Source organism: Siphateles boraxobius, unplaced genomic scaffold (genome assembly GCF_051911475.1).
Source record: "Siphateles boraxobius isolate OS27281-9 unplaced genomic scaffold, OSU_SipBor_1 3, whole genome shotgun sequence".
In the NCBI taxonomy this organism is placed as follows: Eukaryota; Metazoa; Chordata; class Actinopteri; order Cypriniformes; family Leuciscidae; genus Siphateles; species Siphateles boraxobius.
Genome location: NW_027508919.1, coordinates 2,010,131 through 2,037,699, shown reverse-complemented (window position 1 = coordinate 2,037,699; position 27,569 = coordinate 2,010,131). Strand labels below are relative to the sequence as shown.

Below are 27,569 nucleotides of genomic sequence, written 5' to 3'. Positions count from 1 at the left end.
GTATTATCGCTCTCTGGCCATTAGTCGTCGCTCTATAACCCATTAATACTGTGTGTGTGTGTGTGTGTGTGTGTGTGTGTGTGTGTGTGTGTGTGTGTGTGTGTGTGTGTGTGTGTGTGTGTGTGTGTGTGTGTGTGTGTGTGTTGTGTGTGTTGTGTGTGTTGTGTGTGTGTGTGTGTGTGTCGCCCTCTATTAGCGAATGCTTGTAAGGCGTCAGTTCAGCGCACATGTGTTTCACTCAGCTGGTTTCTCTCTGCGCTCGAGACGCGCTCCGGGCCGGAGGACAACCGGACTAACCGGAGTCACCGGACAGCCGCATTTACCGGAACACCTTGAGAACAGCGTCACAGAACGAGCGTTTCTCCGGGTGAGCGGCGAAGGAGTGACGCAGGACACGCGGTCGGACGCGTTCAGAAACGCTTCTTCTTCTGCTGTGTGTGAATCAGGTGAGAGAATATCTGCTGCATGTTCTGACACTAAACAACGGCCTTATATAACGACAATGTGTATTTGTCACTGTACTGTACCAGTGATGGGTTCACACCGCACCTGTTGTTAGTGCATCAATCAGTGTTCAGGATGTTTACAGTCATATTTAATATGTTGTTCTGTAGTTTGGTGATTTTTAGAGGATGTATGAAGTCAGTTCCCCTCAGATATTTGTGTAACCCAAACAATACTTTCTGCACCCTTTCTGTATGTGATGTATTTCAGCTGTGGTATGGTGTATGATGTTTTACTGTACCGTAGCTGTAGCCTACATCTTAAGCATGCATGTGTCTTCAAACAGTCCTGATTGAATAATTCATCACATGATGGGTACATTGCTTTATTGGGGTTAATTGAACTGTGTGTGAAATCTGATTTACAGTAGATTCATGGGACAATCGCATGACAGAAAAAATTAAATGGAAAAAACTGAAATTTGGGGAAATATAAAACTGATTTCATACACTTTATTATTCAAGATCTTGTATGGCTCATCAGTGTTATAAAGATCACTGATCGTACTGTGAAATCTCTTTAGTAATGCATGTTTTTTGATTTTTTTGTTTTTAATTATGAGTGTATCGAATCTACAGTCTGTAAACACTCAAAAATCAAACCCATGTGACACAGTTTCATGTAATCTGCAAGGCTTCTGGTAAAAAGTGCTTTGTCTACAGGTTTCTTTACACTTGCGAGGGCAGAGTCTTTGAAGAAAAGTAAAACATGGGAAAATGAATTTTGAGGATGTTTAGCTCCTCTCTGTTTGAAAGACTCTTGAATCATGTTCTTCATTTTAAAGGGTTAGTCCAACCAAAAATGAAAATTCTGTCATTATTTACTCACCCTCATGTCGTTCCAAACCCGTGAGACTTTTGTTCATCCTCGGAACACAAATGAAGATATTTTTGATGAAATCTGAGAGCTTTCAGTCCCTCCATTGACAGCAACGTCATTGAAACTTTCAAGGCCCAGAAAGGTAGTAAAAAAAAAAAACATAGTTAAAATAGTCCTTGTGACTACAGTAGTTCAAGTTAATGTTATGAAGCGATGAGAATACTTTTTCTGTGTGTGTGTGTGTGTGTGTGTGTGTGTGTGTGTGTGTTTGCATGTGACCCATGAACTCCATCCACTTCACAGCTGTTGTGTAGTGTAAAGTTTATTTTTAGCTGAACTGACGGCTGTTGTGTCTTTTCCTAATTTTTGGGGGGTCTTCAGAGCTGATGTTAGGGCTTATTGTGGATTTGTCTCTTTAGCGTAAGAAAGTCCTCATTGATTAGTTGATTGTGTTTCCAGTGGCATCAGAGTCAGAAAGATTCAGTCTGAATCAAATCAGATACTTTCCTAAAGGGCTGCATGATTAATTGAAATAAAACCGATATCGTGAAAATAAAATAAAAATAAGGATTTAATTTGACTATTATGATATTATTTTTCTTATATAAGCTATACATCTGACTGTCTGTACAAAGAGTCACATGATCAGTGACACAGAAATAGAGCACTGAAATTAATTTTTCACAACATTATTTTTATTTTAAATTATTCAAACACACGGTCTGTTTCCTTTTTATGATTTATGTATTTCACAATGAAATTTAATCATTTATTTGTTTAATAATTTATTCAATTCTTTTAGTAGTAATTTAGTATTTATCATAATTTATAATTTGTATTGCCATATTGAAAAAAAAAAGCACGGCAAACCTGGAATTTATTTTTAAATTCTATTTTAAATCACAATTTTTATCAGAAAAATTGCAATTAGATTTTTTCCCTAAATTGTGCAGCCTTAGTTTTTTGTATTAAAATGCACAAAACCCCATTTAAACTGACTGCAGTGTGCAAATTAGGCATCATTTTATATTTAATTACACAATTTTGGGGGGTTGGTAATTTAATGAATGACTTTGTGCATGTAATTCATCATTGTTTTGTCTCCTCTTTACGATAAAGTGGCCCATAAAACAACAATGTGTATGTTCAGAAAGTCATTCTGTAGGTCTGCTCTGTCGGGGATCTCATGTCTTTGAGATGGAGATTCAGTGAATCAGGATTATGATCGTCCTGCAGATCGTGAGCTTCTTTAACCCTTTAAATCACTGCTATAATGAGTTACCATCTGTGTTGAAACACAAACACTGGCATTTGTCAGGACACAACAAAGCGTTTATTTATTTTGTCCTGAGGAGAGGCAGGTTGGCAGCTGTCGTTTGGCAGAGAGTGATGGATTGTGAGTAATTTGACTCTGAAATCTTCATTGCTCAGTGGGGTCTCATTTTGGACGACGTCAACACCCAAACTGTTTGCCCTTAAGGTGAGCAGGAGGAACCCCTACACACACACACACACACACACACACATATATGTATATGCCTACACTGTTAAAAATTATTTGATCAATAAGTTATTACAACATATGTTTTTACATTGCTTTAACTCCTCAAAATAATTTAAGTAATGTTCAACTTTTTTTAAGTTATACAAGATTCAACTCATTTTTTTAATGTCGGTTTAATGTAATTTAAGTTTAAATGACTTAATCATTCAAGTTGATTGTACTTAAAAAATTTAAGGCAGGAACTTTTTTTTTAACAGTGTATTTACATAAAAGATGCCAGAAGCCTTCAAAAAGTCTGGTTGGCAATTAATTTAGCATCTTTCTGATTTAATAGAGTTATTTGTTCATGCAAATTGCATTATCAGCTAAACAATCTGAGTGTAAGGTTAATTTGAGCATTTTGAGCTCCGATGGAAGAACATCTGTACAGTCACATGATCAGTGACATACATTCACTTTAATTTGATTAGTCATATAGTAATATTGATAAATAAAACTAAGCTTATTTCCTGGTTTATACCAAAAAAAAATTAAATGTTCATTGATAAAATAATGTAAATATAATATATATTAGTGCATATATATATATATATATATATATATATATATATATATATATATATATTGTTTTACGGTTTGTGCTTTAACCTTACACCTTTAACCTTATTATTTATTATCCTCAGGTTAGGTAGAGCAAGTCAAATCTGACCTAATTCATAAGCGTTCAAATGGTACTTACAACTTATTCAGAAGACTTCTCTGTGGTTTAGTTCTTGCTTAAGGTTTATTAACAACAATACTGGTAGACAATTGCTTGCAATTAGTATAATAGTTATTTATTAATATTCCAAAAAATAAAAGTTAAACCAAAACTAATAGCAAAGTTACAATATAAAGCAAGGTATAAATCAAAGGTACAATCAGCTGGTTTTCTGGTGTCGGGAGATACCGCTAAATCAGTATCTGCTTGTTCAGTCTTCTCATCAGTCTTTTATACTCAAACAGTTCACTGCCGAAGTCAAACTCTCTTCTGTTGTCATCAACTGGAGAGCTGCCAAGTCTTCCATGACCCTTTTAAGGTGTTTCCGACGTAGACTGCCCTCTCTCTTCTTGGCTCTTTTTCTCTTGGTTCTCCGTTTCTTCGTCTGTAAAATATACCTTATCTACAGCATTACATTTTTCTTAAAAGCAATTCCTATCTAATACATACATGCTCTCTACTCTAAGTTACTTAATATAAACATCTACTACTTTTATAAGGTTAAGTATACATGCATAGTAATTGGTATTAGTTTTTGTATATAAGTTCCGATACATTTTCATGCAGCATCACTACTTGGGTTACATAAAAGTACTACTAAACAAAACAGACATTAATCAAGACAGAGTAATTGCAAATAATCATCTTCATTAACAATATATATATATATATTAGGCTGAAGGAGTGAGAAATGTGCATGTATGAATACTAAATATATATACAATAGATACACACAGTATGAGCTCATAGAGAGATTTCTTTCATTGTTTTGCGTCCTTTTAATTTAAATTTGAAGTTCTGTCTTCTGTGGATTTAGTTTTTAAATTGTAAAATGTCTTTGACATTTGATCATGTTTTTGCAGATTTTTGGCATGAAGTTAACACTTTACTATGTATGCAGTGTGTCATTCTGAACGTCTGCAGTGCAAAAAATTACGTTGTTCCTTAGTATTGTTGTCTTGTTTTCTCAGTTCAAATACCTAAACATTCTTAAATCAAGATGCATTTAATTTAGAAGCAAACTTGTTTTCTGAAAAATTAATCAAAATAAAGCAAGTATTTGCTTTAAGAAATATCTGCCAATGGGGTCAAAAAAATAAAGGGAAACTAGATTTTTTTTTTCTTACACCATTGACAGATATTTATTCTTGTTTCAGCATAACTCATTTCATTTTTATCAATTTTGAAGACTAAAAAACTGGTCGGTTGCGTGTAATGTGTCTGTGGAGCGGCACAGAACAGACATTAATCAATCTGTCGGGACTCGGGAGTGAAGGAGAGAATCATGGGAAATGTGTGTCTTCTGCAGAGCTCATTCATCATGCAGTGCCTTGTGGGATATGTGAGGTTATGTGTGTCGTACGTCTCACATCAGAGAGCAGGACGTTACACGCTCGCTTACACACGGATGGCTGATATCTCTCTTTCTCACTCCTTCTGCCTGACTGACACATTTGCCTCTGATATATTCCTGTCGGTGTCACTGTGAGTCTGTTTTGAGTCGATATTGATGTTGTTTTGAAAATGATTTTAAATAGCTTTGTTAAAGGCCTGTAAATACTGCACTAAATGGCTTGATAAGTCCAGTTCTCCTGTTCCTGTGTTGACATATTCCCTCTTTAGACATAAAGTTAGGAGAGGACATTTCAGAGACTTCCTTAAATGGACAATAGATTTTAGTTTGTCTTAAAAATAAGTTAAATTACAATATTAATATTTTTGGCTGTATTCATTTGTCCATTTTCAAATGTTAAACCATCAAGCCCCCAACAGTTCGTTTATAAGCACTTCTCATTACAAGTTTAGGAAGTTGCTCTTCCAAATGCTCATTAAAGCAGCCCAAACTTAGATGATTTCATATGCGGCTGCATATACTGTGATTCGATTAATAGTGCAGCCCTATCATTATTTTTGATCCATTTTTCTGGAAGATAAAGATTTGTATCCCTGTCATGAAGACCAACAGCAGTTGAAACAAACAACTTAAGTAAGAGACCCATTATTGACAATTTGTTGATAATACAGGGTTTCTTACCTAAAGGTTTTACTTGCCCCTTATGAATATTTACATATCATTACCGTCACTTAAAGTAATAATGGTACTGAAGTTGTGTTTAGTCAGCGACACTACAGCCTGGAGTAAGCAAAGAAATTTCAGACCCACAGGTCAGAGGTCACCACACTTGAACTTTAGTAGTCAGCAAAAGACAAAAATTGGTGTGAGGGCGGGGCAACCTGTCACTCACATGGGATTAACCAATAGCAAACCACAACCGAGCCCTGCATTACATTTTTTTTCTTGCCGTTTCACTCGGTTATACGTCACAATAGAGAAGAAAAGGCTACCGGCTTTAAATGTTTAAATGTTTCTGAAGGGAATATGAAGTGCACTTTTACTCAAGACTGTCTTGCTCTCAGAGGCGTCAGACGACACTGTAGTTTTCAGGATCATGTTACATCATCTGACCCGTTATGAGTTCTCGGCCAATCCAGATGCAGGCTTGGAATCATATTTAGGTGAGAGGTCACAGGGCACAAGAATCATCTACTGTCCGGCTCAAATCACCAGCCAGCGAGTGTGTGTCGATCTCATTACCCACGTGCCCTGTCATTTAAAGAGCAGTCAGGTCAGTCGTCTTGATGGACTCGTGTGTTCGACAGACCCCTGTTGACGTTCCTTAAATGTCAAAATGTAGTTCCTTTAGTTTTGAATTCGTTTTTATTGTAACATGTAGTTTTCATTTTAATAAATTAATAAATAAATTAATACAATTATTCAATCTGATTAAGAATTAGTAATTTTGTTGTTTTTGTCATCGTTATTAGTTTTTGTTTTTCAATGTGTCTATGTATTAACTATTTCAGTTTAGTTATTTTTTGGACATTAAATTAAACTATAAGATGAGAAAAGTTGTCTTGGCTGCCAGATGAAATAAAATGGGTTTATACTTTTTCACAATTTAATTTCAGTTAACGTTTCTTTAATTTCAAGTGACAAATGGATTTATGATTTAAGTTTTAGTTAACTATAATAACCCTGGTAATGAAGCTTTTATTTATACCATAGCTAACATCAGCGAGAATGAGAAATGAAAGATTTGCCTGAAAATGTATTTGCTCAGAAGTTTCTCTTTCATAACTCAGGAGGTGTTTCACTTATGTATTAAGTATCAACTTTGTCTCATATTCACTAAGACTAAAAGCTATAAATGGTTTGCTCTTGGATGCATTTAATGAGAAACGTTTAAGTTCATTGTGAGATCTCTTACTTTTGATTGCATAGAAACTCCTGAGAAGCAAGAGAAGTTTTCAATAATAACATATAAATATAAACATATAATATAAGTCTTACATGAAAAACTTGCATAAAAATGGGAAAAGTCCTTGGAAACTGAAATAAGTTTAAGTTGACATACTTAAATTATTAAAACAAACTGAAATAAAAAAAGAATGTAGAAATATATTTAAAAAAACATCCCAAACAAATAAAAATGAAAAAAAAAACAATAAAATTACAAAAACTTGCAATCAAATTAAAATGAAAACAAAAATATAAACAGAAGCTTAATTTAAAATTAATTCTATATATAAATACCAAAATAACACTTGCATTTAATATACATGAAAATAAATTGAGGTGTACATTATGTAAAAAAAAAATGTGTGTGTGTGTGTGTCTGTGTGTGTGAGCGAGCCGCGTTGCGTTTCTCTCGGCTTATAGAGCAAACACTCATTATCATGTAGTTGTTGCAAGCCTGAAACACATTGTTGTCGACTCAGCAGAGAAAAGCCTGATCTGACCGGTTGATCCTCTCTCTGGAATAATAGACTATATGTTTCACTATTTCTGATTGGCTTTATATCAAAATCAAGTGAGACATCATAGATGATCTTTGCTCCTTTTTGGTGAATTGCAAAGAAACCAATGGGGATTAATTTAACCCAACAACATTCAAGTTGTACCCAGTTTTTAACACAACAGGAGTTAAATAATGTATGATCAATACATTTCTTTCTCTTTCCAGCATGTTTATTTGACCAGCTTATATTTCCATTTGTTTTGTTGTGGTGCCACTTCTGTAAGTGTGTTTAGGAAAGATTTGCTCACATGGTTTGAAATTAAAGAGTCGTTCAGTTCTAGCTCATTTTCCATCTGAAGGATTTAGTTTTCAACTCTAAATTGTGCCAACAAAGCTGTTGTTCAGCACAAACGCAGAGCTCTTGGGCTCTTAATGACCTGGGCTAAAATCATGGGTGAACACGTGTAATAACGCGCAGCACTGGCGTCTGTCTCAGCGGGGCTCATTATCTCATATTAAGCTGAGGTCATTACTGCGCGTCTGTTTAATGGCTCTCATACAGCACTTCGTTAGGAGGTTTCACTTACTGAAAGTGTTTGACCACAGGCACAGACCTTTAAAAAGCGTTTGGCCGAGTTCTTCACTGGCTTTTTTATTGCATGCCGTTCAAAACTTTGGACTCTGTACATTTAAAAAGAAAAGTTTTTAAAAGAAGGCTCTTCTGCTCACCAGGTCTGCTTTTATTTGATTTTAAAAAATACAGTAATCTCTTGAAATATTAAAATTTAAAATGACTGATTTCTCTATATTTTAAAATGTTATTTATTCCTGTGATGCAAAGCTTCAGTCACATGATCCTTCAGAAATCATTCTAATATGCTGATTTGCAGCTCAAGAAACTTATTACTGTCTTTTTATTATCATCATTATTTAATTATATTTTGGGATTCTTTGATTTATAGAAATTTAAAAGAACAGCGTTAATTTAAAATCTTTACAGTCACTTTTGATCACTTAAATGCATCCTTGCTGAATAAAATTATTAATTCCTTTAAAAAATCGTACTCACTCCGAACATTTCAACGCCGGTATGTACTGTATGTAATATTTGCAAATATTATATGTAAATAATAATAGCTGAATTTAAGGAATTATCTAAAGGTAAATGCTCCATTAGCAGCATATGTGACATCGATTCCTACAGAAAATAATTCCCTACATTTATAAAAACTTACAAAAATTGCATTTATATGAGTGCGAGTGAAAGGTTTAAAATAATTTTTTTTGTTAAAAGACTCATATATAGATTCTAGTGATGCACTGAAATTAATTTAATCCCAAAAATCCTGAAGAAATTATTTCTGTTTAGATTACCTTTTCTTTCTCTTCTGAAAGCAAAACTAGCATTTTGAACTGAATATTTTGGTTGGCCTAAATTTACCTGCATCCCTAAGGAATTCTTTAGAGATGTTTGTTATTTGAGTTGTAAAGTTGTTCAATTAGTTCTTCTGAACTGGGTCGGCTGTTCTAGGTGGAAGAACTTGCTAGTGGATCTTTGCTCAATTAAAAAGAGTTTTGTGGATATTTATATTTTATTTTCCTCTGGTGTTCATTCGCATTTCAAATCAGTCAAGTCAAATTTAATTATAGCACTTTTTCAAAGCAGCTTAAAACTCATGGTGTTAATGTCTATTATATCTTTACTTCATGCCTTAAATAGTCACATTTTGCAGATTGATATGATAATAAGTTACATTTTGAGACGATACTAGCAATCAGCTAGATGAGATTTGCTGTATAGTAAATAGCAGTTTACATGAGCGTACTGTATGTATGTATATATGTGGATAAACTTATGTTGGGGGAGAGACTAATATACAGTTTGTGCATTAAAAAAAACATTGTGTCTATGGAAAGTCCTCTTAAAACATGGAAACCCACCGTGTCTGTGTGTTCATGTGTGTTTGTCACATGATTTATGGATTGATTTGTGCTTGATGTCCATCTGCTGTAGGATCAAACTCCATGTACAGACAGTTGTCTCGCCTCCTGGACTCATTCGTTTCCTTTCCTTATTCACTGAATAAAAACTGTTCAGGTCTCATATCATCGTCACTACAGTCAGTGGAAAATCTGACCAGCTGCGACCTCAAACACGACCACACTCACTCCTGAGATCCAGATCTCTATAGTATCTTTCATGAGAACTTACCTTTCTGCGCATGTTTGATGTTCTTCCAGTTTTTTGACGCTTTAACCGGGAAAAAACAGTCTTGCTGCTGATGAATGTATGGCATCAGTCATCTTGCAGATCGCTGAATCAAAACGGCTCAGATGCTTTACTGTACCGCTGTAAAACTCAAGTAGAGATAGATTTTAAAGATAAAATGTATCTATTCAAAATATACATTTGACCTTGGTTGGATTTAAAAGTGGCATTTTCTGAGGCACATGTGGTGTTTGCCAGCGCAGAACTAACTGGGATGTGGATCATTACCAGCAAGATGCTTCAAAGTGCTTGCTACATATGTTTATCATTTCACATGTCCCTAATTAGAAAAAAAATTGTCATAAACAACATAAAAGCACTCTTCAAGAACATATTTTATCTGTAAGAATCAAATTCTATCATCATGGCCAGCGCCGTCACACCTGCTCAGAGCAACTGAAGTGATTATTGACTGATCTCAGTAGTGATTGCGGCTGAAGTCTGGATTGCGATTGCTGCTAATGCAGGGCTGAACGAACCGGCTCGTCATTGTGTTCAGAGAAACCCACAAACCCCGGAGCTGCCAAACGTGATAAATGAGCAGGCGCTCTGCCCTTCAGGTCTCTCATTGGCTGTCTCCAGGGGAATCTGTGCTGTTTGTTCCTGTAGCATATCCAGTTAAAATAAACACGTGTGTGTTGGTGAAATATGGGTTTGTGTGTGTGTCGATGGGGTTGATTAAGCGTGTTGTTTGTGTGAGGTGTGTCGTACATGGCCTGAGGTGTTACTGTTAATTCTCTCATCATGGATGTGTCACTCATGATTGTGTTCCCGCTGATGATGTCTGATGACCTCGTCCTCTCGAGCCCGCTCTCTGGGGTTCGGCTTCATCATCAATCCCACTTCACACTTCATTATGGAAGTCTTTTATGTCAGGGATCCGTCGCAATCAAAAATGCTGTTTCCAGAATGAGGTCATGAGGTAGAATATGGGTTAGATAGTAATGTTCAGCAAAACAGGTTTATTAATTTCATATTTAATGGGAAGAGCGAGAAGAATTGAGATATTGCAGGGTAACAGGAATTGTTCAGGATCCAGTGTTGGAATCTGCTGAGGGAACTCTAGAACTAGAGTTCTGAAGAGATCTACAATTGCGAGTTTTTGAGTTCTCTTTTGCTGTTTTTTTTATTTTTTATCATGGCTGAAGTCATAGTTGACTTGGGCGCCCGAGGCTCGTCGACGCACGAGGGGAATGTAGGCTAGCCAACAGAAGGTCTACTGTGGCACACAATTTTAATGATGGTTATTGGAGGAATGTTTCACAAAAGTGCATCACACTGAAGCTAAATGATACTAAAATAATGGTAGGAGTCAAAGTTGACAACTTAAGCCACTTTGTGTCTCTAGAACTACTAAGTTCTGACTAATCTAAAACAGAGTTATGAACCAGCCCATGTAATTAAAGTAGAATTTTCATTCACAGTTCTAAAATTCTCATCATGAATTCTATAATTTATATTGTGAGTTCCAAAATTCTCGCCAGGAGTTCCAAATTAGATTTCTCATCTGCAGTTGTAGATTTCATCAGAATCCCGCAGTGAACTCTGGTTGAATCCAGGCCGATTGAGTCCGGCAAACCCAGCGAAGGTCTCCATTCTGTCACACCGTTTCCACAGCCTTCATGCAGCGTTTCCATGGAGACCTGGCGGTTGCTACGGAGCGTCGTTTGTTAGTGTCAGTGTGGGGCTGCGTGAGGATTCCTGGTGACCCAAGGGTTCGGCTGGCCCCTTCTCACAATGGGCTGACCCGTTCCAGAGTCCCAGCGCTGCTTTTGTTACCAGACTCGTATATCAAATGCATTCTCCTGCCAGCGGCTCCAACAATGCTTCTTAAACTCTCACACACTCACATCAAAGGCCCAGTGGGGCCGTTCTTTGAGTTTGACACATGCAAGTGCTGCAAAATGAGAACAAGCCCCACACAACTTCTGTGTTCTGTGTGTGTGTGCGCTTGTATCTTTCTTCTATCGGTCTGAATGAGAAAAATCATAATTTACATCAAAATATTTATTTTAAAATAAATGTCAGTGATTGGTTACGACGCTAAACCGAGATATTGAATTAATTGTAAAGTTCTAATGTGCATTTTATTATGCATGTTCACATGATTTATTTGGTAACACTTTACAATATGGTCCCATTAGTTAATGTTAGTGAATGCATTAGCTAATACTAATCATAAACAACTGTTCATGTCAGTTCAGGGCCATTAAATAATATTAACAGACACAACTTTTGATTTGAATAAAGACTGATTCAATTATGAAATTGCCATTAGTAAACATGAAAAATACTTCTAAAGCTTTTATTAATCTTTAGTAATGTAGTTAACTAATGTTAGCAAATGGAGCCTTATTGTAAATGTTAGTTTTTTGTTGGATTTTGCTGTTATTGTTTTGTTGATTACATTAAATTAAAAGCTTCAAACTCTGTAAGCACACTTACTTGTGTGCTAAATACACTGCAGTTTTTATCAAACAGAATTAATATAGACTTCTAGTCACATCAGACATGTGTGGCGAGTTGCAACACATCACAAATTAATTGCTCTTTTTATAGTCAACATAACTTGATGGGCTGGTACAGTTTATGTGATCCAATCTCCTCGGTTTAAGAAACACACCAATTTGTTTTATTCACCTAGACGTTCTTCAATCAAATGAATTTACTTAAATATCATATGAATTTATTACATTGGATATTTATTTGTTTTTACTATTAGAGCAGCTCACGTCCAGCTAATTCAAGCCATCTTCTGTTTCTGATCATAACACGTTCATCCATTGACATGCAGCTTTTGTACATCTTTATCATTTGTTTTCATCGACTGACTGCAGCTGAAACTTCTCTCTGAGTTTGTGGATGAATCTGATGGGTATTTTTAAACCCAGTGAGAATCAGGACACAATTTCACAGCCCCGTTGAAGCACGCCCTGTCAAAAGACAGTGTGAAATCTATGCAAATTCAGCCCAAATAGTTCCTGAAAGCGGGCGAGAACAAACCCATCAGTCCACAGCGACACACTGCCGTCCAGAACCGCTTCACTCCTGCTGTGTGTCTGAACTCACGGTCTCGAAATCTGACTGATATTCCTCCTCATGCCCTGAGCGGTGTCATCGCTACCAGAGGTGTGTATGTGTGTGTTTGAGTTACTGAGAGGAATACACACACACATATGATTTATCTTTCAATGAGGTAATCTTCCTCATCAAGTTGGACACACAAAAATCAGTTTTTCCCTTTTATTCAGGTATATAAATATACATATATGCGTGTGTGTGTCTGTATATATATATATATATATATACTAATTGTGTTTTGTCCCTGATACAATTATTATTAATTTAAAAAAAAGTTTAGTTATTATTATTTTAATGTTTTATTATTAATATTATTATTTAAATATTAATACAAATAAGACATTTAATTATTGTAATTATTTAGCTGTAAATTACAAAATTAGTATTTAAGAAAAATTAGAGTATTTTTATTTAATGGAATATTAAACAAAATAAGAAATAAATATAGTAATATTATTTTACTGTTAATATTATTTATTATTAATATAATATCATTATAATTAATGATATAAGTATTATTTAAAATTGAAACAAAAGTAATATTACTATTGTAATATTTCAGTGTAAAATAAAATGAGCATTCAATAATTAGATTTTACAGCACAGCTATGTGGAGCAGCGTTTACTGAGATAACACTGGATCATGAGCTGGTCACATGTACAATGAACTGCATGCATATAATATTTAAAGTGCATATAATAATTAAAATGCAGCCTTTGTGATCTGATAATCTCACTAAGTTGATTTCGGTTTTGTTTTAATTGTTTGGCCCTGAGTCTAGTTACATTTTACAAAATTAAGATTCTTTCTCTTATTTTTTTTTTTTCTTGACATTTTTGTTTCTTTTATGTGTGCAGGTGTCCATTGGGATACCATAGCAATGACTGTCGAGGAATCACAGCAGAGCCGGCCCCCGTCAGCTGTCCGTGACCAATCAAGAGTCTCAGAGTGAGCAAGAGGGCGGAGCCAGTCTGATGATGGACAGACAAAACATCCACTCAAGTTTAGAGCCCCGCCCCCTCTCTCCACCTCAGCAATGGTCACATAGAAGCACAGAGACATTGCTGTGTCATTTTCCTCTCGTTTTACGTCACCAAAAGAACGTAAACATGTAGATCGAACTTCATTTTTCCTCCTTTTAGCTGTTTGTTTGTTTATTTGTGTGATGCCCAGCGTGCTCCGCCTGCGCCGTCTCGTTCGCCAGGTGCCGCTACAGACCAGCTTCATCTTCCTCTTCTTCCTCTGCGTTCTCAGTGTGTTTCTCTCTTCCTACTTCCTGTACGCTGTCAAACGAGAGCTCGAACCGTCGGTCGGAGGAGGGCATGCAGCGGATGACCTCTACTTGACCTCTTCTCGACCACTCCCCTTTCTTGCTGGAGTGGGCGGGGAGTTGGCGTCTGATGGCTATCGGTCGGATCCGGTCGTGTTGGTGTTCGTGGAGAGTCCGTATTCGCAGCTCGGCCAGGAGATCGTGGCCATCTTGGAATCTGCGCGATTCCGGTACCGGACGGAAATTTCTCCTGGAAAAGGGGACATGCCCACGTTAACGGATGGACAGCGGGGCCACTTTGTGCTGATTGTGTATGAAAACATCCTGAAGTACGTGAACATGGACGCCTGGAATAGGGAATTACTGGACAGATACTGTATCGAGTTTGGAGTTGGAATTATCGGCTTCTTTAAGGTAAGCGACTCTATAGCAGTTTCACACACTCGCTCATCAGCGTTTCTATGGAATTCTAAAGCTGCCAAAATAATAAAATATGAATAAATGTAAAAAAAAGCAATAATAAGTATTTATACTTTTATTTACTTATTTATGTACAATAGTATTTTTTAACATTGATTTATTTTTTCATTTATATTTATGTATGTATTTATTATTTTGGCAGCTTTGGAATTCCATACATTTCAACCTCCTACTTGGAAAAGTGCATTGTTGTAAGCAGTGATTGAATTTAATGAATTTAACATGAATTTAAAATACATGGAGAAAGTGAATCAGTAGTTTTAAAGCTACAGGTGGCAGACAAGACAAATCTAAGTATATGATATAAGATGTAAGATACAGGCTATTGAAAATTTCAGTCGAAACAGCTATTTTTGGTTTCGGGCTGAAATATATATATATTTTTTAGGAGGGCTGAAACCAGTGACTAAAACAGATGTTCAATTAGCACTTCTCTAATGGCACGTTTTGACAGTGTTCAGAGTCTATTTCGAGCACACAACGTGGATAAACAGTTAAACATGTCAGCTGTGTGGACAGTAACTCTGGATTGACAATATTAATTTTTTGATTTGAATCGGTAATGATCTAAAATCTTATAGTCAGTTCTGTTTTCTGTTGATGCATGAACAAAACTTCACTAAACATCTGTAGCGTACCATCCAATAATTACAAAAAGCTTTGTGCTTTGTTACTTTTGATATAAAGCAAAGTCTCAACTTTAAAATCTGTGAAATTCAAACTATAAATGTCGTTTTGAGGCTCTTTAATACAGCGTGACAGATCACAGATCAAACACCCGTGAGCTGATCATCTCTTCTGGTTATAGCACCAAATAAACATGGGTGAACATCAGAGGAAATGTTGAAAGATACAACTCACTGAAATGAATCCTCTCTCATGTAATCAGTGTTTACACAGTGATCATACACTGTCACTTAATGTTACATTTACCTCAAGAAAGCTATTCAATTTTCATAAACTCATTAGTTAGCTCGATAAATAACTTTAGAGAAGAGCATTTGCTAAATATATTCACAGTATTACATATTCATTATATTTTTTGCTTAACCCTGTTAGTGATGTCATGATTATTTAATATATGTTTGAATCAAACTGTCATGAAAACAAGTTATTAGTTTATTGTCATTTTAAATGTTATGTGTATATATACACACATAAAAAGTGTTAAAGGGTTAGTTCACTCAAAAATGAAAATTATGTCATTAATGCCTCGCCCTCATGTCGTTCCAAGCCAGTATGACCTCCATTCATCTTCAGAACACAGTTTAAGATATTTTAGATTTAGTCCGAGAGTTTTCTGTCCCTCCATTGAAAATCTATGTACGGTATACTGTCCTCGTCCAGAAAGGAAATAAAGACATCATCAAAGTAGTCCATGTGACATCAGTGGGTTAGTTAGAATTTTTTGAAGCATCGAAAATACATTTTGTTCCAAAAATAACAAAAACTACGACTTTATTCAGCATTGTATTGTCTTCCGGTTCTGTTGGGGATCCGCGTTCACGAGTCCGCAGTGACGCTGCTGACGTAAGACGCTGCTGATGTGTATCTGGTATTCGGGTTCTAATAAATATGGCTGGGCAAAAAAATGCAAGTCTTCCCCTGTGTCGAAATCCTTAGACATGTTTGTGAAGATTGTTTTGTTTACAATGTGCGTCTCCCTCAGACTGTAAACGAAGCTCGGGCGCACCAAATAACACGTCAGCTCGTCTTACGTCAGCGGACTCATGAACACGGATTGACAACAGAACCGGAAGAGAATACAATGCTGAATAAAGTCGTCGTTTTTGTTATTTTTGGAACAAAATGTATTTTCGATGCTTCAAAAAATTCTAACTAACCCACTGATGTCACATGGACTACTTTGATGATGTCTTTATTGCCTTTCTGGACAAGGACAGTATACCGTACATAGATTTTCAATGGAGGGACAGAAAGCTCTCGGACTAAATCTAAAATATCTTAAACTGTGTTCTGAAGATGAACGGAGGTCTTACGGGCTTGGAACATCATGAGGGTGAGTCATTAATGACATAATTTTCATTTTTGGGTGAACTAACCCTTTAATGCTTGATTGTAATGTTCCAAAATCTGCTATCAGTAGCGTGAGATCATCTGATGTCACTTCCTGTCTGTCCCGTTAGGCCAATGAGAACAGTCTGTTGAGTGCGCAGCTGAAAGGATTTCCTCTGTTCCTGCACTCCAACCTGGGACTGAAGGACTGCACTGTGAACCCTAAATCACCTCTGCTTCATGTCACTCGAGCACAGCAGGTCAGAGAGGCTTCAGCTAGGGTTGTGCTGATAGACAATAGAATCGTGTATCGACGATAGTCAGAGATATCGCTGAGATGCCTTTGACTTTATCAATACGATAATTGACTCGTTTTACGATTGATGTATTCAATTATTATTATTATAAAGCTAGTATTGTTATTAAACCAACACTATGTCGTTTTTGCTCTCGGGGTCCCCCTACAGTTGGGAAACAGTATTGTCTTCTACTACGGTCGTAAAATCTGTCATGGTTACACCAGGGGATACACGTGCATTTGTTGACAAGCCGATACCGCCTTGAGTTCTCGCGAGTTCTCACGTCTTGGGCAGACTGACAGCGTTGCGTGTGAAATGTCTTCATTCCAGGTACATTGGCATATATTTCAGCATGTCATATGCTTGTCATTATTTTTTAACGCCAAAAGATCTCGTAGCTCACGTTTACAAGCTAGCGTCATTATAGTAGCCTATTGGCTACTGTTTTACATAATGGATATGCTAATTCAATTCAATCTTTGTGTGGTAGGTAATAGCCATATATCGTCAATATTATAATATCAAACTAACATAGATGAATCTGCAAATTTGAAACATCGATTTGCATTAAAGCCTGAGGCAAGACACTTTCACCAGGAAAATAAATAAACAATCTAAAACTATCAGCCTGCAGACATTAGGATAGTTATCCTGAAAGATTATTTTCTCCGTCTAATCATGTATTATTTACTTGCAAGAATGTAGCCCCTACCAAACTTGTACACGCCGTTTAGACATAGGCTTTCTTTTTATTTTTTTATTTTTTTTGTAATCGTAATACACTACTCAAACATTAGGCTGTACAAAGTATACATTTGTACCGTAACACCAGGCCAGCATCGGTCGGGCACCCCTCCTACTCCTCCTCCTCTAGCTCACGCCAGCGAGCGAACGCTGGACCAGTATTGATCCTCGTCCGGCCTTTTATTTTGTCACCCTCCCTTTTTTCTCTTTCTAGTCTCCTCCGACAAAACCTTTGCTGCCTTCTTTTTAGATGCTGCTTCGGCCATGACAACAACATACAGACGGCAAACAAACGCTAGTTGGGCTCTCATGTCAGAATTTGAGGAAGTGGGGGGTGGTGGGGGAAGTGAGGTATGCCGTAAATCAGTCGAATTTTGTAGTTCTTTTTGAGCTCGGGTTACTACCCGAACCCCGAAGTTACATAGTGCCAGTAAAAGCGATACATTGTCAGGCTATGGCAGACGTGCCATTCAACCTATTGTAAGTCGATGTACCATCTCAAGGGTCTTGGAAATATATTATGAAGGTTGAAAAGCTACATAGTGTTGCTTTAAATTAATATTAGGAACTACAATTAATTTGCCTTGCCTAAATTCATAACGACATACCACATACTGTAGCCTAACACTTGCGACAACACCGACACACGCTAATGAGGACTCCTCTTAGAAAATGTCTTCTCTGTGACTGTCAGGTGGTTCGCGGTCCTCTTCCCGGGGATGATTGGACCGTCTTCAAGTCCAATCACTCCACCTACGAGCCGGTTCTGCTGGCGAAAACCCGTTCTGCGGAGAGCGCTGGGCCCGGGGCTCTTCTGCACTCCTCTGTGGTGCAAGATCTCGGGCTTCACGACGGGATCCAGAGGGTTCTGTTCGGACACAACCTCTCCTTCTGGCTCCACAAGCTGGTGTTCGTGGACGCACTGTCCTTCCTCACTGCAAAGAGACTGTCCCTGTCCCTGGACCGCTTCATACTGGTGGACATCGATGATATATTTGTGGGCAAGGAAGGGACCAGGATGAAGGTGTCGGATGTGAAGGTGCGTTAAAGAGATTGACTCCAACATCTGCTATTGGTTAAGCTTTTAGCCACTATTATTAGAAGCAAGTGCGAAAAAAAGCATGGAAACTAAGGGAAGATTTGGGAAATCACAGGCCAAATTACAGCTGGAATCTAAAGCTAAACATTATACAGTGGCTTCTTTATTTAGATTTTTTTTCATGCAACACAAAAAAGATATCTTGAACAATCTTATGAAAATATGTCCGGATCATGTGTGTGTATGTGTGTGTGTTTACTCTGCTGGTGTTTAGGGACAAAATCATCTTCAGAAAAGGGATGTTAATGAATTATGTGTAGATTCATGAATATCATATATAGTGTGTGGTGTGTGTGTATCTTCTCAGGCGTTGGTTGAAACTCAGAATGAGCTGCGGAGGTCGATTCCAGACTTCACCTTTAACCTGGGCTTCTCAGGGAAGTTCTTCCATGCAGGTGTGTGAAAACTGCTCAAGATCAGCTTTGGAGAAGCATTAATGATATACATGATGCTGAAAGTTCAGCTCTGCATTACAGGGATAAATTACATTTTGCAATATATTACAATAGAATACAGTTGCATTTACTGTGTTATTACAAAATACTGTATTTTTGATCAAATAAATGCAGTCTTGGTGAGCGTAAGAGACTTCGTTTAAACGTTTTAAAAATCATAATTGCGTCTGTGTGTGTGCGTGCGTGCGTGCGTGCGTGTGTGTGTGTGTGTGTCAGGCACTGAAGAGGAGGATCTGGGTGATGATCTGCTGCTGTCATACGTTGATGAGTTCTGGTGGTTTCCTCACATGTGGAGTCACATACAGCCACACCGCTTCCATAACCAGAGTGTGTTAGCGGAGCAGATGATCCTGAACCGACGCTTCGCTGAGGTGACACACACACACACACACGGCAGTCTGGAGTGTTTTATTCCTCTGTCAGTTCTGACTGTCATTCTGTGTTTGTGGCGGTTGATTTTGTCCTGTAGAATCACTCTATCCCGACTCATCTGGGTTACGCAGTGGCTCCTCATCACTCCGGTGTGTATCCCGTCCACATCCAGCTGTACGAGGCCTGGAAGCGCGTATGGGACATCAGAGTGACTAGCACTGAGGAGTATCCACATCTCAAACCCGCTCGATTCAGACGCGGCTTCATTCACCGTGGCATCAGAGTAAGTGTGTGTGTTTGTGAGCTCTGCTCATTAATTTAAACCCTCATTATGTGTGTTCATATGTGTCAGCAAATTAACAGTTGAATTGATAAACTGACTCTGACAATTGCATACGACTGTCACATTTTTCCCTCAGTGACATTTAGATTTTCCCATTGTTAGAGTGTAAGAGTGACAGCTTTTACTCTACACTTACTCATCATGGCAGAATTAGCGAATAATGAATGATTTTATTCAACCACACAGAACAAATGACCAGAAAACATTAGGAGGAAAAAATATTATGGGTTTTCCAGTGCTTATCAACATAAATATTAATTTTGTAATTATAAAATAAACAAAATGTAATCAGTATTTTATCATTTTGAATAATTTATTAATTACAAAATAAATGAACGGAATATGTAACAATTATAAGCAATTTATAAAATATAACTTTTAAAATAAATATTTAATAATTTGAAACAATTATGAAATAATATTCAATTATTTGGAATTATTATAAAATGATTGGGTTTCCCAGTGCCGTTTTATAAAATCATGAAATCATTTTAATAGTTACTTCATATGTAATAATTATTTTATAATCATGAAATAATATAATATATAATACAATTATAAAATAACTGAATGCAATAATTATATAATAACTATAACATTTTAAAATAACATTTAAAATCATTATAAAATAAATCCTTACTGGTAAAAAAATATCTAAAAATATTTATAAAATAATGTTAAATAATGCAAAGACCAACTATTAACAATACGGCCCGTGAACCAAGCGTGAAAACAGTCGGACGATCCTCCGCTGACCACGTCTCAGTTGTGCTTCATCTCAGGAGCAGATTAATATTCTGCTCGCTCTCTTGCTTGGGTTCCATAATGAGTTTGAGCTCCTGAGATGTTATGAATATTACATTAGCTCAAGTCTATTTATTCCCTCAGTGAGACAGGCGCTGTACTGCAAAGAGCGTAAGAGTGTGTGAGCAAAATACACACACACACGCATAAAGTCAGGCAGTGTGTGAATCCAGAACTGATTGGGCGTCACATTTGTGTGTGTTTTCATCAGGTCCTGCCCAGGCAGACGTGTGGTCTGTTCACACACACCATCTTTCACAAGGATTATCCCGGCGGGCCACAGGAGCTGGAGCGACTCATTGACGGAGGAGAGCTGTTCCTCACCGTCCTGCTCAACCCCGTCAGTCTCTCTCCTTACACATCAACTCACTGTGTTCATGCGCTTATTGTCAGTAAGACTGGGATATATAGCCATAAAAATGTTAATCCTTTTCAGCATTTTGATGACACTCAGTAAACCTGTATTTGAAAAAGTATTTCACTTGAAAGGAATTAAAATGGTGTTTACACTTTTTGGTTCCCAATCACAAATGTTTAATACTCACCGTAAAATACACAACTAATGCTATGTCTTGCTCTTGCTTTGTCATATGCAAATGTATTTGCGCGTATGACGTCACAGATCCCGTGATGTCCAAGCGAGCTGTTTTTGGGGCTTGATTAAAGAAATGCTTTGTTTTAAATGTGGAGGATGTTTCAAGCTATTAAACTTATTGTACAAAGACCTCTTATATGTCAAAAGATTAAGGAAAATTTGATGTCATGGCTCCTTTAAAATCGAACATCTAGATTTTTTAATGTATGAAAATTAAAGGTGAAATTTATGTAAAATGAATGTATGAAAATTCACATTTATTTGAGTGACAAACAAATCGTTAAATCTGACTTTTGAATTGATTAATTGAAATGGGCAGTTTGAACAGATTCGGAGAAACAAATTCTTACACTGTTTTTATTACAGGAGTTTTATTGAGAGATGCTATTAAACCATCTCTGAGCACTTTCATAAGAGTCACGAGACAAGATCATGCAACTTATTTAACGTGGTACCAGTCAGCTAATTAAACATGCAATGTAATGAGGTCATGTGACCACAATGTAGCGCTCTACTGTTTGATCATCGCATGCTGTTTACATACTAATTTACAGTGATGCATGATGACAGACAGTATAGAATATATTTGGTGCAGAATATTCCAAGTGCAGCCTTAAAATAGGTTTGATTGGCTGAAGTGTCTTTCTTTCTCAGATTAGCATATTCATGACACACCTGTCAAACTACGGGAATGACCGTCTGGGCTTGTACACCTTCAAACGGCTGCTGAACTTCCTGCTCACATGGACTCATCTGAGACTACAGACGCTTCCTCCAACGCAGCTCGCAGAGAAATACTTCCACCTGTTCCCGTCTGACGCCGAGCCGCTCTGGCAGGTCTGTGTCAATGCAGATTAATCTATAAAGGAGCATTTCAGAGCTGAACAAAGCGCTGTAGGCTACGGGAACCAAATATAAATATATTCAATATTAAAGAAAAAAAATCTATGGTCAAATTAAAAGCTGATGCACAATGAAGTCATTGTATTTGCAGGATTACATCTGGAAAGTTGCAAACTGTATTTTTAAATGACCAGTGAAAATAGTCACAGTCTATCACGATGAAAGCATCCAAACTGCATTTGAAACATGTGATTCGAAACATGCTTCTCATTTGAATAAAGTCCCAACACTTTGCTCAGTTCTCCTGTCAGTCGATCAATCTAATCATAACTCTTTCTCTGTCTCATTGAAATCTCTCAGCTGTGTGATCTTGTGTTCAGGACCCCTGTGAGGATAAAAGACACAAGGACATTTGGTCAAAAGAGAAAACCTGTGACCGCTTCCCAAAGCTGCTGCTCATTGGCCCTCAGAAGACTGGTGAGGAGCAACAGCGCCGTCACATGGACACATTCAGACAGCAGGATCTTGATGATGAGAGAATGACCGCCAGATCCTTTGATACTTCAAAACTGTTTACACCAGGCTTGTGCACAATTCAGAATTGAATTGAGAATGACTCCTGAATTCCAATTCAATTCTTTAAATTTGAATTGAATTTGAATTGATGTCAAAAACAGGATCTACAATTACGATTCGAATTTGAATTAAAGGAAGCAGAATTGCAATTCAAAACAAATTCTAAGAAATTCATATAGATATTTTAAGTGAAGTGTTTAATAATGAAGCTTTACAGTATATGTCAGATATGATTGCATTACATATTCCATAAATAATATTAGTTTGAACTACTTGTACAGATTGCATTAAGAGGAAATATTTTCCCCCAGCAATGAATGTTAAAAGCTCTAGTCACAGAACAAATAATTAAGTTTGATCTATTGTAATTTTGTGGAACATGATAGAACATGACTCCATTTCCCAGAATTACTTTTGTAAATCTTTAGAAAAAAAAATTTGAGGTGGACATTTGTTTATATATATATATATATATATATATATATATATAGTGACGGGCGGAAGTACCACGCGACAAGGAAAGCTCAGATTAAGCACCCCGGAGGGTGTATTTATTAACCAGTGAAATAATGGCAGAGTGCAGGTTGAAGAGTGAAGAGCGGCTTTCTTGAGGTGAGGCGGTGTTCTCTATTAGAGGTTTCCTTGGAACGCTGATAACTGCACAGGACGCTCGTCACAATATATATATATATATATGTGTGTGTGTGTATATTTATATGTATATTAGAACAAAATGTATGCAGGGTTGAGGAGTGAGTTAACTGTAATGAAATATGTTATTGAATTACAAAATGAATGTAATTGTATTTAGTTGTATTACTGAGGTAAAATGTGTAATTTAATTAGTTACTAATTAAATTAAAAGGAATTTATTCATTGCCATGAATTTAATTCCACTCCCTGTCATTCCAATTCAAATTCAACTTCCTGTGGGGTGGAGTCATTTCAATTCAAATTCCAATTCATGAATTGAATGGAGGCCAATTCTGAAATTCAGAATTTTGCACAAGCCTGGTTAACACTACAGTGTAAATAAGGAATGAAATTTAAAATGGATATATATTGTTAGTGGTGGCTGGTGGGTTTTAAAAGAGAGGAGGCACATGAAATTGTATTGTTTTTTCTTAACTGCTTTAAAATGGCTTTATGGTCACTTTTAGACAGAGAATTTAAAGGAAATGACATGTACAGCAAGACAATATAAATATAATTTGACTCACCCTAGCTTATCACTTGAAGCAGAAATCCAATATTCTGTCTTTGTAAATGCCTGAATTAAGAGCATGTTCGGGCTTTAATGAAGCCGTTTGCTGTAGCCGACATCCAACTTCGGCTTGGGGTTTTACTTCACTTTTAATTTGGAGCTGCTGCTCGAACGGTACAGTAGCTTGGTAAATTTGTTGGCAAGCAAATATACAATATCTGTACTCTCCATAATTCAAGTGATAGTTCACCCAAAAATTAAAATGATGTCGTCATTCACTCATTTACCTGACCCCATTGACTTGCATAGAATGGGAAAAAAAATACTATGGAAGTCAATGGGGCTCATCAACTGTTTGGTTACAGACATTCTTCAAAATGTCTTCTTTAGTGTTCAACAAAAGAAAGAAATTCATGGTACATTTTCTCCTTTGCTTTTCAGGAGCAACAGCTCTCTATTTATTTCTGGGCATGCACCCTGATCTGACCAGTAATTACCCCAGTAAAGAGACGTTTGAGGAGATTCAGTTCTTCAGCGGACACAACTATCACAGAGGCATCGACTGGTGAGCGTCAGCAGAGCGACAAACGTCACACACGCTGTTCGAGTCTGTGTATTCATTCTGTTTTTCTCCATCTCTCCTGCAGGTATATGGAATATTTCCCCCTCCCGTCGAACAGCAGCTCTGATTATTATTTTGAAAAAGGTGCCAATTATTTTGATTCGGTTGTTGCCCCGTCCAGAGCCGCTGCGCTGCTGCCCAGAGCTAAAATCATCACGGTCCTCAGTGATCCTGCAGACCGAGCGTTCGCCTGGTACCAGGTACCTATACACCACTAATCTACTCATTTACCACACGTCTATTATGGGAACCAACCATTTAGCAGTGGTATTTGTAGTAAAATTCTACTAATCACAATTAAAATGGTACTTTATGAAAATTAAATGTTTTTTGCATGGTATCAGTATTTTTATATAACCACTTAAAATCATGATGCTATACTTATTGTACAGTGAAAATCATCGTATTTTATCAACATTTCTTTGACGAACGTGGTTTGTACTTTTGTTTATTTGTAGTATTTTGGCTATAAATTTTAAAATTACAATTTGAACATTCAGTGTAGACTAAATTCATTATTATTTAAAATGTAAAACAAAATATTTATTTTTTGTCTTCAGCATCAGAGAGCTCATGCTGACCCTGTGGCCCTGAAATACTCTTTCCATGATGTCATTACCGCATCCCACAATGCACCTGTGAAGCTGCAGATTCTGCAGAAGCGCTGCCTGGGTCCAGGGTGGTACGCCACACACCTCAAGCGCTGGCTCAAACACTACCAGCACAGCCAGGTCTGTGTGTGTATGAGGATACATGACTGTATCTTCTAATATAGTGCTTTTCTTTATCATATTTCATGCGTTACACCCTCACAGATCCTGGTTGTGGACGGCCAAGCGTTGAAGACAGATCCAGCATCAGTCATGGAGAAGATCCAGACGTTTCTGGGTTTGGAGAATCGAGTCGACTATCACAAAATACTGGCGTGAGTTTGAGCATGAACGTGACTGCCAAAATGTATATACATATATATATTTTAAAAAAAGCTACATAGTCATGATGGATGTTTTATAACCTTTCTACACTTCATATCTGTGTCCTGAGGATTTTCCCAGATTAACTAAATGATGTTTTTCAGGTTTGACCCAAAGAAAGGCTTCTGGTGCCAACTACTGGACGGAGGACAAACTAAGTGTTTAGGGAAGAGTAAAGGACAGAGATACATGGACATGGACACACAGGTACCACACACACACACACACACACACACACACACACACACACACCTGAACGCCAGCACAACATCTAGTCAAGTTAAGTCAAATTTAGTTGTTTAATGATTTTCACAATACACATAATTTCAAAGCAGCTTTACAGAAAGTCTATAAGGTCTTAGAGCTTTACCATAGAGCATGTTTTAGTGTTATGATGATATAAAACAATGATACGAGAGATCGTAGATCTAGCTATATTTTATTAATAGTGTTGTCTAACACATTTATCAGCGCCTCAGAAACTCAGGCTCATGTCTGGGTGTTCAAAGGTAATTGAGAGATTTTAATATTGGTCAGTATTGTTCTATTAAGAGATTTAAATGTTGGTCGGTTTTTTGTTTAAAGCAAGGTTAAGTGATTCTCAAAACGTATTAATGAAAATAAGATTGGATGTCACAGGTGAAAAGTCTGATGCTCAGGCACTAATTAATTATAATTTAATTAGAAGTCATTTAAGCAGAGATGTTGAGAAATATAGTGTATGGCTCTAATCATGGTAAAGATTTTGGTTGAAATTTACTTTTGTTGTGGAAAATCGTTTGGTCATATTGACTGCATCTACTGTCCAGCAAACTCGCTTATTAACTTTTTCCAGTCATTGTACTGAAATATTAAGTTTATTTTAAAAAGACGTGTAAATTCACATTGACTGCTTGTCTCTCTGTCAGTCTCAGCTGTTTCTGAGGAACTACTACAGAGACGATAATATCAAGCTCTCTAAACTGCTGTATAAAATGGGTCAGATTCTGCCCGGCTGGCTCCGAGAGGACCTTCTCAACATCAGGTAACAGTCTCTCGTGATGATGGAGATGCCGAATATCATCCGGACCGGACAACGTGTACAGGAGGAACAGTCCAGTTCTTACCCAGATGAGTTTCAGCCGTTTCATCATAGAAACGGTCACTGATTCTAGTATTTAAAGCCCAGTATTTATGAACTAACTCTGTTTTTGACACTGGATCAGACTGTACTGAACTAATATGAAGATCTGATTTCATGAAGATCGTCCCGCTGAGCAGAGACTGATGTTACAAACTTGTGAACATTTTCTACTCAACAAATTTGATACAGACTCAATACAGTTTTATAAAGAAATCAAAAATCATGACAATGAACTAATATAGACATATGCATTGTTTTTTACATTTGTATCTAGTTCTGTTTTTGAGGGTTTGTTTGGGATATTTTTGTTTTCTAACATGGACGTTAAAGGAATCTTTTCACTCCCCCTCATGTCTTTCCAACCAGAAGGACCTTCTTTCTTCTGTGATACTCTAAGAATGACAGAAAAGTACCTGACAGTAGTGTGTATGATTTGTGCACTGTATTCCAGGTCTTCAGAAGTCATGTGATGCTTTGAGTGACAAATAGACTGTTCATTCTATGAAATATCATCTTTTGTGAATGACTTTACTGTGAGTAAATCATTGTTTTTGGTGGACTATCCTTTTAAATTTGCAGCTCTCAAGCTAAATAGTACAGAACTCTTTAGTTTTTACATCAGCACGGACTGATTTCTAATGTAATACAGCTCTTATAGCATGAATTTACCATTTCTAGTGCCAGTTAAGTGTTTCTTGTATGAGAACAGCATGTTTTCATAATGTTATCTCCTTATTATGGTTGAAACAGAAATCTGGTGATTTTATTTGGGGGAATGTGTTATTAAAGCCATAGTTCATCCAAAAATTAAAATGAGTTATTGCATTATGATGAAATTAAAATGAATTGATTATTGTGAAGATGATGGAAAAAAAATCACAGAGCTGTCCTTTATTGGAAATCTGTTGTGATAGCATGGTAAAAATACAGGTGTGTTATCGGTTTCCAAAACATGATATTACCACAGTTTCTATGGATTATTGATCTGGAAATACAAATATATGTAAGTAGA

At 36.8% G+C, this 27,569-nt stretch overlaps 1 protein-coding gene across 1 annotated transcript; it reads left to right on the top strand.

Annotated features, from left to right (window-relative positions):
- On the top strand, nt 1-27,569 carry ndst1a (N-deacetylase/N-sulfotransferase (heparan glucosaminyl) 1a). The gene is made up of 16 exons (XM_077247344.1): nt 1-446; nt 13,596-14,422; nt 16,636-16,764; nt 18,242-18,586; nt 18,954-19,041; nt 19,318-19,472; nt 19,571-19,756; nt 20,832-20,960; nt 21,870-22,052; nt 22,439-22,535; nt 24,280-24,403; nt 24,486-24,660; nt 25,021-25,191; nt 25,276-25,385; nt 25,539-25,641; nt 26,343-27,569. The coding sequence occupies exons 2-16, from the start codon at nt 13,904-13,906 to the stop codon at nt 26,460-26,462; spliced, it is 2,634 nt and encodes an 877-aa protein (XP_077103459.1). The 5' UTR covers nt 1-446; nt 13,596-13,903; the 3' UTR covers nt 26,463-27,569.

Bases quoted from the DNA above. Each gene is read 5' to 3' on its own strand.
- ndst1a (XM_077247344.1), top strand. From the start codon at position 13,904: ATGCCCAGCGTGCTCCGCCTGCGCCGTCTCGTTCGCCAGGTGCCGCTA. The intron at 19,042-19,317 runs GTGTGTGAAAAC...TGTGTGTGTCAG, and splicing joins AGGGAAGTTCTTCCATGCAG to GCACTGAAGAGGAGGATCTG. The intron at 24,404-24,485 runs GTGAGCGTCAGC...TCTCTCCTGCAG, and splicing joins TATCACAGAGGCATCGACTG to GTATATGGAATATTTCCCCC.